At 36.8% G+C, this 12,936-nt stretch overlaps 2 protein-coding genes across 2 annotated transcripts in view; both read right to left on the bottom strand.

Moving 5' to 3' along the window:
* Nucleotides 1–12,936, bottom strand: part of LOC115623365 (ras-like protein family member 10B) — a 69,021-nt gene that overhangs the window by 22,842 nt on the left and 33,243 nt on the right. The gene's annotated exons all lie outside the window — the stretch shown is intronic.
* On the bottom strand, nt 8,345–9,416 carry LOC115623366 (probable proteasome subunit beta type-2). Its single transcript, XM_030517652.1, has 3 exons — nt 9,301–9,416; nt 9,020–9,245; nt 8,345–8,955 (listed from the first exon to the last, which is right to left on the bottom strand). The coding sequence occupies exons 1-3, from the start codon at nt 9,389–9,391 to the stop codon at nt 8,613–8,615; spliced, it is 660 nt and encodes a 219-aa protein (XP_030373512.1). The 5' UTR covers nt 9,392–9,416; the 3' UTR covers nt 8,345–8,612.

The following is a 12,936-nucleotide window of genomic DNA, read 5'->3' on the forward strand; positions in this document are numbered from 1 at the left end:
ACATTTGGCGATATGTACGTAAATTTTCGTGTGAATCTTGGCTCGTGTATACCAGTTGACATCTGCATAACACTTCGATTCCACACTATATATTCCACTGATCGTCGACTTTAAATTGAAAACACGCTCAACAACAAACGAAATTGAAAGATGTAAGGACCAGTATGAACGCTGGGCCCTAAAATTTAATGAAAAGACACTTGACTATGGTTTTGTTTGAACTTTAATAATAATGATTTTGTGGATAAGTAATTATTGAGAATATGTGATTAAATGACCGTTTTAAATTAAATTCAGATAAATTTCAGTAGGTTTCGGAGAGTTTCCGCGAGTTTCAATTTCGTGTTTTGTCGACGACCAGCTTCTTCATGACACTGTGTGACCATAATTCGATTACAATACAATAACAAAATATTTCATATGACTTAATCGATAACATTAGTATAAATTGGTATTTCGATCTTTACACCCTCATTCTTCCAAGTTTCCCCAAAAAGAACGAACAAAAACAACAAAAGGCCAATTTCATACACCCTCTTAGCCCACTCACATCCCAAAAAAATGGCACACATTTTTCACGCCTCACTGACAGTTTTTTCCTGCGCCTCCGCATCTTTACAATCGTTCTCGTTGCCATTGTTGTTGTTGTTGCTTTTGTTGTGTATATACAACAACAAGACAAAAAATAGGCAATAAGAAAATGTGCCCTGGCCGCATTTCGTTCGGGTGCCAGAAATCAACTTCCGTTTGTGCAGCGGAAGTGAAATGTGAAATTTGAAATTTATTATTGAGCCCGTGTTGAGACAGAGAGAGAGAGAGACAGAGAGGGAGAGGGAAAGAGAATCTGAATCTGGTTGGCTATATTTATGTTATTAAAATGAAATCATAAAATAAATGTGCAATATCCGCGCGAAGGTTATTTCAGTTTCAGTTTCAGTTTTTTTCCTCTCCTAAGCCGGACGCCTAAAAGCGCGCAATAAATTCAGTTAAGCGTGCTGGGCGGCGCTAAGCAGCCGTAAAGTTGCATATAAATTATGTAAGTGTTTGTGTGTGTGTGTGTGCGCTTGTGTGTGCTTGCTTTCAAGGCATCCTATTTATCAAGGCAACCCAATGTGCTGTATTAGTTCATTCATTAACACCCACCCACACACCTAAATCTTACATCATACACCTACACAATTAGCGAGCTACAAAATGGCCCTGAATTTCATCTATCATCATCAGGCACCCACGCTTAGCTTCTTCTCCCTTAGCTTTATGAATTTAATAACCCTCAAAAGATGCCAGACACCCATAAAAATGTTGGCCTATTTTTGGCGCTCAGCTCGACCCTTTATGGCATCGAAAAACATGCGTCATCGTGCTCTCACACGCACACACACCTACGCCAGGGTCATGTTGATTTGATTTGATGTTATTTGGCGCCCCATAGGGGCGTGGCATATTACACTAAATAACGCCCAAGTGGAGCCAAAACAACAAACTTTCCTTGGCTCATAAGTAAGTATATAGACTGTCGACGCCAACTACTTACGCCGTGTCATAAACATAAACACTAACACACGCTTCCTTTCATTATTGTTGCTCATACGCCCTGTGGCGCGCTTGATTGATACGCGATATACGTCGGTAGGAGAGCCAGCGCAAAGGTAGCAGCACGCTAAATTTCTGAGCTCACTTTACCAAAATTCGTAAACAAGTTGTGGCGGAGCTGAGTTTGTGGCAAATCTGAAAATTCCTTTGCCGCTTTCGCGGCTTTTCTACACACTATGCTCGAAAAATAAGGAGGGTATATTAAAAAGTTCTGCACTTATGTAACAGAGACTACATATTCTATCAGCCTGATGTGGCTGTATGTGTTTGTCTGTCTGTCGAGACATGCGAATGTGTCTTAAGCCTAAATAGCTAAGGTTTATTACAATTACAACAATTTATAGACTTATTTTTGTACAAAGCTGTCACTTATAATATAAAAAAAAACTATGGAAGGTAAGGGCGATTTAGTTGGTAGAGTGTACACAAAAGTCGTGGGAAACTTTCGTATTCTACTCATTTTTCTCTTTCGTTTTGCCAACACTCTAAAGCACTCAGACACAATTGTTAGTCGAGTTATACTTTTTTTTTGTCTTGTTACAACAGAAAGCAGCGACAACAACACCAACAACAAGCTTAACAACAACAATGTTTATCTTGTAGGCAAGATGGTGCATCAGTCAGCAGTCAGACCCGCCACCGCCATTTCATGGCCTGTCTGCGTTCACTTCCTTCAACTTACCATTGCTGCCACGTTTTATGTTGGTTGTTGTTGTTGCTGTTGTTGTTTGCCTGCCGCTTTTCCTGTTTGAGTTTGACGTTTTTTATGCTACGTGCCACTAAAATTTTATTGGTTTATTTATTGTTTTTGGAGCAACTTGCTACATAGCCAAAGCTCTCTAGCTCTGCAGATTCTGTATTTCTTTTGTTATTGCTTGGGTCGTCGCGTCGTCTCAGCTGGGCAGCTGTTGTTGTTGTTGCTTCCTTTTGTTGATTTGAGGCCAGCGGCGCTTTATTTAGTGCGTCAAGTGTTTAACGGTAGACAATCAATTAAAAGTTTTCTGATTTAAATTGCGCAGACAATCTTTCTCTACTCTCCACAAATGTGTGATGGCATAGCCTGTGGCACACAAACACACACAGATTCGCATAATCGTATGTCTCGATGGCAACCTGAATTTAACAGCTGGCTTAATTTAAAAAGCTGGAATTGCATTTCTATCCTAACTAGCAGCTGCGGCTTCTCAGCTCACAAGAGACAGCCCGAAGGGGCTGAGCCTTGCATTTCATGTTTGCGAATCAAACAGCTGTCGCATAAAGAGACATGTAAAGTGGCATGTTGAACATATGTTCGAGGGCTGCTTGAGAAATTACTAAAAATATTCGGCAATTGAATTTGAAAGCAAACGCTACAGAGCATTACGGCTTTATTCTTTGTTTTGAGTAATTTACTATGATTAGATTTTGAAGTAGCAGTAAATAGCAGGCCGATTAAACAATAAATAACAAAATGAAAAATGATTGCTTTGTTGTTTTTGTTAGCGGTTCCACAAAAAAACATTCCCAATTTTAGTTAATTTTTTCTAGCCTTATAAATATGCGGCTGGGGAAAATATATCTTTAAATAAGGAATCTGTTTATGGTATCAATGATTCCAAATGGGATTTATTTTAACCTACAGCTTTGTTAATTCTATTCACTAGAAGCTATGAAAATAAACATACATTTATGCTGTAATCGAGCACAATATTGAGGGATTAACAAATGATTATTGTTGATAATTTCACACAACTAGAGTCTGAAAGGAATGTAATGAAAATATATCGTTACAATTTTAAGATATTTATAAATGATCTTCACGATCTTCAAACACTTCAAACTAAATTGATAAAGCTTTGAATAATCTAAAACTCATTTCCTGATTACAACAAATATATTGACTAGGATTATAGCCCGACAATTAATTTTACTTTCTTAAATGGTGCCTTTTATAACGTAGATAGTATGATGATTTAAAAGGAAATACATTTATTGTATATATTGAATAACTTTGTCATTAGTGAACCGATTGACTTGACCAGTGTTGAAAACCTCAGTTCAAGAACCAAATTATATAAAAATATCTCATACTTGAAAATCGGTTGTTTATTTTCAAAGATATTCAAAAAGATGGCGCACCCTGTATAAATCAAATGGTTACACTCTGGGAAGGTTAAATGCAGAGAGATGGCTTGGGAGTATCCGAATTACATACGTTATGAATTATACAGCGCTTTTAAGCTACCCTCTTAAACACATAGGTTACTAGATCAGTAAATATATACACGGGAGTATATTCTATGTTACCGTAGCTGCATTGCGAATGGGTGCCTTGGGCACACAAACCGTTTGCGTCTGAATTGAAAAAGCAAGAGCCGAGTGCATGCACATCAAATGGTAAATCGACATTGGTTTTAGCATATTTGAGGTTATGTAAAAATGGTGTCCGGATGCGCACAGACAACCGGAAATGAAAACTGTGACATGAAATGTGTATTTTTTTCTTCTTTGCTGCAGCTCGAATAAAAACGTAGGTTTGCAGTTTTATTTTTTGAAAGCACGAAATCACGGTTTTTTTAAATTTATTTCTTTTACTCTCTTTGTTTCTATTCGGTATACAAATTTTATGATTCCGTTTTGGAAGAATTGAATTCAAAAATAAATAGAGTGACCAAGAGGCAGGCAAATTTAGAAAAAATATTATTAAATAGAACAATTTTACCTCAACAGACAATAATGCTGAACAATAATTGTATTTTATTCCTCCCTTTTACATAATCAGGCACATAATGCCCGTTGCCCAATTAAGTGTGATTTCTAAAATGACGCGCAAAATGAATTGATGCTCATTTAAGCAAGCAATTTGTGTCTCTTAAGCCGGGCATTAATTAAAATTATGCTGCTAATGTAGAGCGTTTAATCAAAATGGTCGCTTAAGTGAATTATAACGGAGCGTGCGCACGCAAGTATGCTACACTTCTTGTCGTCCGCCATTCGCGAACGAAGCTCAGCGGCATCTCTTAAGCAAAGAACTCTGTTTGTTCATCAGCGTGTTTGTATGTTTGTTTTATTTTTCTCTACATATATATAAATATGTCTTTCTTTGTATTCCACATAAGCTAATTTTTTTACGATTATATGCGCTTTATAAACGCCGTTAGGTATGCAAACAGACGTCCCACAGTGGCTTTAAATTCCCATTTCGCCGGCTCAGCGCAATATTTTCATGAATGTTAATACCTTAATAAAATGTTGATTTTAATTTACAAAAATGTTCAAAAATAAACATATTATAGATATTTTTTATATGAAATTATGATCGATTTGAAAGAAATAAGTTGTTTGTAGAGTCAAGGAATATATTATTTACTATGTTTATATGTATATAAGAGAGAATTAAATGTCGTTGCTGAATATCTTCTTTTTTATTAAATGTGGACATTAAAAAATGGAAAACTGAGCCTGCAGCAAATCTTTATATCTTCAAACTCTATTTTCAAATATATCTTTCAACTACAAGTATGTTTCTGAGTGAATTTTATGATGCTTTTTTTTTTGCCTATTTTTTGGTTTAGGTTCAACCACTGTGTCTTGCAGTCCTTAGCATTAAAGAATGTTTGCGAGCCTGTCAGTCGAGTCGAGTCGAGCACGTGCGGCGATAAGTGCTGAGACTGGGATTATTTAAGCAACGCAGCGGAAACAACAACAACAACTACAACAGCACACAAACATTGTCAGCAGTTATAGAAACAACAACAACAGCGGATGTAAGCAAAACACACAAAGATGGTGCTTAATACTGCCTGCACTCCTTGGTGAGTTTTGTGTGCTCCCCCTTCCCCCTCCTTCTCCATCACCATCAGCAACTCCCCCACCATCTCCTCAAATCCCAGTCCTGTTACACAATTATTATGAGCCACATGCATGGCTGCTACCTGCTGCCACAATGCCAGAGCCGGGCTGAGCTCACCCACAGCTCCCATTTGTTGCTGCCACTCTGTTGTCCTTTCAACTGTTCAACTGTTGCCCCCAAAGTCAACTTCACGGCGTTGTGCACAGGTAGGGAGGGCGATTCAGTCGACTGAGTCAGTCAAGTGGGGCGATGGCTAAGACGCGACAGCCAAAACACTTAAGCACTGTCAATGCGTTTGGATTTTGGTGATTTTGCTTGCATATATAATAAGTGCACACCCACACACCCACACACTCACACAACCACACCGACACCAACATGAGGAGGCAACTGCTTCCACTACCACTATCGCGAACAGAACGACATAAATGTTTTACTCCATTTTCCACGTACACGTTTCCGTTCACAAATACGCGACGCCCTGTCGTCATCAAGTTGGCTGTGGGTGATGCCGCCAGGACTCTGCGTTGTTCTGGTCCTTGCCCTTGTCGCGGGCCCCATCCTCGTGCCCACCAAGTCGTTAAAGTGCGCGTTTTGAGTGCTCAGCAAATACACTCGGTGTTGCTTACAGCACCAGGCACAACCTGAACCTGAACGCATTCGAGGGACGCCAACACAAACGGCCATGCGGTTGCACTGAGTGGATTCTGACTAGCAGGATATATAGTATTTGTGTACAACTAAATAGTGTTATGTTTCCAAAATGCTCTATAGAAGGCGATTGTTTAATGGAGAAAATAAATTTTAGTACAGGATATGAAAGACTGTTTAAAGTTCTGATTTTGTTCAAGCTTTGTTTTGTAGTTTAGTAGAATTTTGTAGTTTTGTATTTGTATTAAACAAATTTTATATATAAATATATATATTTATATAGTATTTGTGTACAACTGAATAGTGTTATGTTTCCAAAATGCTCTATAGAAGGCGATTGTTTAATGGAGAAAATAAATTTTAGTACAGGATATGAAAGACTGTTAAAAGTTCTGATTTTGTTCAAGCTTTGTTTTGTAGTTTAGTTGAATATTGTAGTTTTTTTTTTTTATATAAATATATATATTTATATAGTATTTGTGTACAACTGAATAGTGTTATGTTTCCAAAATGCTCTGTAGAAGGCGATTGTTTAATGGAGAAAATAAATTTTAATACAGGACACGAATACGAAATATAAAATGAGGAGATGAATGACTGTTTAAAGTTCTGATTTTGTTCAAGCTTTGTTTTGTAGTTTAGTTGAATTTTGTAGTTTTGTATTCGTATTAAACAAATGATATATTATATATATGTTTTAATGAAAATGATTGATTTCCCTTTCTCTGATTTTATTTTGTAAACCACATCATTACTGAGTTTGCAATTCTTTCTCAAATATGGAGTTTTAATTGAAAGCAATTGAAAGAAAGTCAGTTAGGAAATCCAAAATTCTTTCCATTGCGTTCAACAGCACTTATGTCTAGGAATGTGGCCCGCATTGTTGTCATGGCTGGCTTGCTTTTGTATTGGTAGTTTACGCAACGCTTAGTTTGTTTAGTTTTTCGGTGGTTTTATGATGTTGCATTAGCATGCGACACATAAACGGCTGCCGGGAAGATGCGAAGTCGGCGCTCTAGAGCTTCTAAGTTTTTGTATTGGACTTATTAACTAGACTGGAGGGGGCTGTTGCATCAAGTGTGAGTGGCTGGGTAGTTGCTTAGTTTGTCTGATTACATTACTTAGCACCTCGGTTTGGCCAAAAACTTCAATGCCAATTTCAGCTTAAGTGCACAGAAAGTTTTTGGCTAATATTTACAGTAGAGGGGAGGCAAATACTGTAAAAAGTGCGTCGTTGGTGTCGTTGGTTTACTTAGCGAAAAAGTTTTCCAATATTTCAAACTGCACGAAAATGGGATTGTACGTTTGTATTTTTGAGTATTTTATGCGCTAGCAGCTGCAGCTTTATATAATTGAGTGGAAGGAAGCAGCTTTAACCGCACGAGTTAACCGCTTTCGGATAGAAGTTGAGTTGGTGGTCCCTTTGTCGCTTCGTTTACTTCTTGCTCGGTGGCATTAAGCAGACGCTTGAGTGGCAGCGTCGCTTACAGCTTAGCTTAGGTAGCAAACAATTTCTAAAGGATTTATTTATGTATACTCGTAGCCCATCATGATGCTTTTTGATTCTCATTTTCATTCACCACTCAGCTCAGAAGTACGCTATGAATTATTTTTTTGCATCTTCCTTGTGCTCTCCAATGAAAACTGAAGAGACAATTCATTTAATGCTTGCTTGGCCGCCGCAAATAAGGTTATACTTTTCAAATTTCAGTCCAAGATTGATGGTGAATGGCAGGTAGAAGTGCGTATTCATGAGACTCATTGAATTGGGTTAATTGGCATCAGCTGGGATTATTGTGTTAAGGAGGTGTAAGGGACTGACGCCCGAAGGTGCGGAATTTCTAAACTGAATGCAGCAAACACAACACTTAACGTAATCAGAGAATACAATACGGGCAAAAATTACTACCATTGCCGGCATAATATTATCATATTTAACTCCAAAGAAATTATAAATTCGAAATTGCGTCACCACTTAATTCTAAATAAATAACTAATTTGGTTCGCTATGCTCGAATCACTGGCAGATGGAGCCAGAAACAGCATTGGAATAAATAAAATGATTTTTATGCCATTCAGCTGTTGCGCCTACAGAAAACATGTAATGGATTGTGATATCTAAAGATATAATCAATGTTTTCTTCTCACATTAAGATATATTCGATAAATCCATGTTGCATGGTTTGGTTTCAATATTTCCTTTAAACCACTGTTAGACTGTTTTCAAAGCTGGTTCAACAACATAATTATTTCAGATACAAATCCATATAAGGTGTAAAATAAACTGTTATTATGATTTTTCAAGTACATAAAAGGACAAAAACGAATCTGCTGGATCATCTGCTGGACCTAGTATAGTTCTAGTCCAAAATTAAATAGAAACCGCCACAAACTTTAAGTTAAATCGAAAATTAGTGTTGTTTGTTTTTAAGTTTTAGTACCATTTCAAATTGTTAGTCGATAAATGTAACGAGGAACTAAACGGATATAAGAAAAAGTAATTTGCTGAGTATATTAATTCTCACAGAAGCAAGATCTATTTCCTTGCTGTAGTGGGAGGGAAAACGCTTTTTTCAGCAAAAAGACTAGCAGGAGATTTTAACGTCTTTGAATTTATGGCTTCAAGTCGACGTATGCCGTTCTTGTCCACCATATAAACATCAAAGTTTTTCACATTTAGCAGGAACCGTTTGTCCATTTGTGTGACGCACTTCTTTAGAATTTCATACGCCTCTGGTACTTTCAGCTTGTCATGCCAATATTGGGCAAATATGCTTGAACAGAACAAGCTGCCGAGTCCATGTCCAGCATGATTGATTGATTGAGAGGAGCCGAACTGGTCAATAAATTGCAAGTTTGGTCCTGTTTTCTGATCATAGCTACAATGTTGTACCTATGTTATAACAAGAATTTGTGCATTTATTTGATCGACTTTTCATTTACCCGGCCAGCAGCGTAGAGACTTTAAAGTTCATATTTGTGCGTATATAGTCCCCCAAGGAGCTGCGAGTGAACTTATCCACTAACAGTGGTTCCATTGCATATCCATTCTGCACATGATATAGTTTAACGTGTCTTTTAACGTAATCGGCGAACTGCATACAATTGCCTGTATCTCCAGTTAGAGCCATCATGTTGAAATCGTTAAGGCGATAGATTTTTACATGATCTGTGTCGGACAGAGTCTAGAGTGTTGTCATCTGAAAGATGTCTGTCTAACTTACCACTTTTCACGATGACCACAGACTTGATTTGAATGGTATCGCTACCGAGCATAACGAAATCGCAGCCTTTAATGCCCAAAACTGTCTCCATTATGCGCGAAAATTATGTAATTTACTTTTTATTTCAGAAATTCTTTTTGAATGGTGTAGTGTGACTAAAATATTTTTGTAATACTTATATATATATGTATATATTTTTGTTTGTTTATTTGCTCGTCCGACTACTAAGTCAGAGAAATATTTGTGAAATTTGATAGCTTCAAAACTGAAGTTTTGTTTTTCTGAAGCTAAACAGACTTTTATTGGCGGAATCTAGTTGAACATTTTTCCCATCATTAAATGCAGTTTAAAATTATTTAAATTTAACTCAATTTTGAAATATGTCTAAACAGCAGATAATTCATTAATCTGCTGCTGCTTAGATCGGGGCTCGGTTTTCTATGGCAAGAAGAAGATCTTTGTAGGAATCGCTACAAATTCGCATGTTTATATAATTTTTTATTCCATTCAGTAAACTAAATAGCTATTAATTAGTGTAGGCTAATCACATTTGTATGCTTATTTTTATTTTATTTTACTTTTAAATTGAATTTATAATGTTTGTATATTTAAAGCTGCTTTTAAATAAGTTACAAATTCGTAGGTAAAATATCATTATTTTCAATAGCTATGTTTTTAGAGTCTTAAATACTTAAGATATTCTTTGCGACCTGTCTAGTGCGATTCACAAGCAGCCGACAGTTGATAACAACAATGTATTTCGATGAAAAATGGAAAGCAATACTGTTGTCCTTCGTTATATAAATTCCACAGCTTTGAATTTTGCTGGAAATGTTAGCATCTCAAAATATCGATCTCAATAGTCCAAGAACAACTTTGAAACGATAAAGGACTTGTAGAAATATAAAAATAGTTTGGAACTTATTGAATGACCATTGAATGCACAGTGCTGGTGCTTTATTGCTGCCAAGTTTGTACTGCACAGCTGCAAGGTGGACGAAGTTTTTATAAAAACGTTTAAGTTGAAGTCGACCAAAACTGTTCGTTAAAAAGTGTACGCATCAGCACAGTCGGTGTTAGCTTAAAGCTAAAAATGCCATTTTAAATTAATTAAATGCAGTCCATCTTTATGGCAGTTCATGTAGTTTTAATTAATTTTCATAGATTATCCATTTTATATTGGCAGACATTTAAAGTCTGTGACGAACATTTGAAAATAATTATAATAGAGCGGATTAAGTGATGTGCTCTTTAATGCCACCTCCAACTGTTAGTTGTTACATAAAAACTACAATTTAATTGCAATTATTCGCTACCTGTCACAAAATTAACGGCGGCAAATAAAAGCGCGTTGTCATTAAGAGCGAGCCAGAAGGCTCGAATAGCTCCATACCTTCCTCCCTCCCTGCGGGCTCGACATTGTTGCATGGGAATAATATACATGTACACAAAAATACTCGTGTGTACGTGTTGTTATAGAAATGAGCAGCATCTGCAATTGCCGCGCATAAAAATACACACACGTACACGACTGGCTCAAGCTACAGTGCTAGGCAAAAATATATAGACATTTTTAGTAGAGACTATTTAGTTTAGACTGCATTTCATTAGGTGTTCTTGAGAAATAAAAATAATAATTTAAAGCATTCATGTTCCATGCTTATCCGTAAATATTTCCTTGAAAATTGGAATGTCTGACATATATTGTATACGACTATGGAGAGATAGAAAGAGAAAGAGATGTTGAGGTAGATTCAACTGATAAAACTACATGATATATTTAGTTGATTTTAATACAGACTATTTAGTTTAGACTGCATTTCATTAGGTGTTCTTGAGAAATAGAAATAATAATTTAAAGCATTTATGTTCCATGCTTATCCCTAAATATTTCCTTGAAAAGTGGAATGTCTGACATATACTGTATACGATTATGGAGAGATAGAGAGAGAGAGAGAGATGTTGAGGTAGAATCAACTGATAAAACTACATGATATATTTAGTTGATTTTAATACAGACTATTTAGTTTAGACTGCATTTCATTATGTGTTCTTGAGAAATATAAATAATTTAAAACATTCATGTTCCATGCTTATCCGTAAATATTTCCATGGAAAGTAAAGCGTAGTTGCGAGCAAAACATGTCTAACATATACTGTATACGAGTATGGAGAGATAGAGAGAGATGTTGAGGTAGAGTCGACTGACAGCAAACCGAAAAACTATAAAACTACATGGGTTGACAAGCGTCGAGTGATGAGGGGCCATGGGCCATGCGAAGGGATGTGTTGAGAGTCGCTCGACAACTGTTGGGTGTGCGTGTGTGTGTGAAAGTCATAATATAAAATCCAAATAAAACCTCATTTCAGGCACGCAGACACCAAAAGTCCTCGGCAACACGCGCGCGAGCGTGCGAAAGTCATGGGAAAAAATCAGCAAACAAATGCAGGACGCCACGAAACAGGACGATGCGAAGGGATGCGATGCGATGCGACACAGTTGATGAGGCGGATTTAGTTTGGCTGCGTGTTGGCGCTCCCCAATGTGTCGCAATGCCATGAAGGTGTGAAATGTGGCAGGGATATGGCCAACAAGGACGAGAACGAGAACAGCCACAGCCCCATTGACAGGAAATAATGCGAGACACGACTAGACACAACCAACAACACAGTACAACACACACGAAACTGACATAACTGACACAGTTGGCATAGTTTACCGACATCATTAGTAGCCTTTTTTTTGCGAACAAATTTGTCAGCTTCAGCAGGGAGCTGCCTTGGCAGCCATTTTGCTCGTGCGTGTATCTGTGACAGTTGTCCTTAACGGAAATTACAAATATCCTTTGAGAAATTGTTGAGGAAAATGAAATAATGAAGACGAAACAAGCGAACACACTACTATATATTGTTGAATGAGTCCGAAAACCTGCCTTCCATTCCCATTCGCATATTAAAGTAGTTGAGAGTTCAACTGACACTCAGCTCGATTGTAGTTTTACTAATTTTGACAACTGTGAGTTGCACTTGATGTGAATAGTTTGTTGTTGTTGGCTATTGTTGCGAAAAGGCAACAGTTGGCACTTGAGTCTAGAAGCCGCTGGGAAAAGTTTGTTTGTCTAAGACTTTCTTTGTTGTGAAGCAGGCATTGGGGAACAGTCTTGAAACAAAAGACTAAGCAAAGAGAATATTTGATTGTGGTGTGCATTGTACAGAGGACATGTGGAAGGAGATTTGCAGAATGATACACGATAAGGAGGGGATTAGAGCATCAGAATGATTTGATTGGAAATAGAGTTAAAGCGACAAAGTAGAGACAAATAGGCAGTTCGGCATATCGAAGTTAAAGTTTCTGTAAGCGTTGTTGCTTTTTGAAGCTGCAAATGATTGAAATACTTAGTAAAGTTTTTAAAGCAGTGATTAACCAAATTTAAACAATATTAAATTAAATATTTATTGAAAAAGAAAATAAATTTTAAAATTTCTAGCACAGCCAATAAAATTGTATTTAAAGAAATAAGCAAACAGTTTAATCAATAAAAATGTGTCCCATTTTTTTGAAGTATAGTTTTTGCCAGATTTTTTATTAAATATGTAATTGAGAACAGCATGGGTAAATAGTGCATAAATAATCAT

This window comes from Scaptodrosophila lebanonensis, unplaced genomic scaffold, assembly GCF_003285725.1.
Source record: "Scaptodrosophila lebanonensis strain 11010-0011.00,11010-0021.00 unplaced genomic scaffold, SlebRS2 tig00000053-arrow-pilon, whole genome shotgun sequence".
Lineage (NCBI taxonomy): Eukaryota > Metazoa > Arthropoda > Insecta > Diptera > Drosophilidae > Scaptodrosophila > Scaptodrosophila lebanonensis.

What these genes read in the sequence shown, in the direction of transcription:
- LOC115623366 (XM_030517652.1), bottom strand. Translation starts at nt 9,391, where the DNA reads ATGGAGACAGTTTTGGGCATTAAAGGCTGCGATTTCGTTATGCTCGGT. An exon ending in TGTGGTCATCGTGAAAAGTG is followed by an intron (nt 9,246 to 9,300) that starts GTAAGTTAGACA and finishes TGTCCGACACAG; the next exon opens with ATCATGTAAAAATCTATCGC. An exon ending in GTCTCTACGCTGCTGGCCGG is followed by an intron (nt 8,956 to 9,019) that starts GTAAATGAAAAG and finishes ACAACATTGTAG; the next exon opens with CTATGATCAGAAAACAGGAC.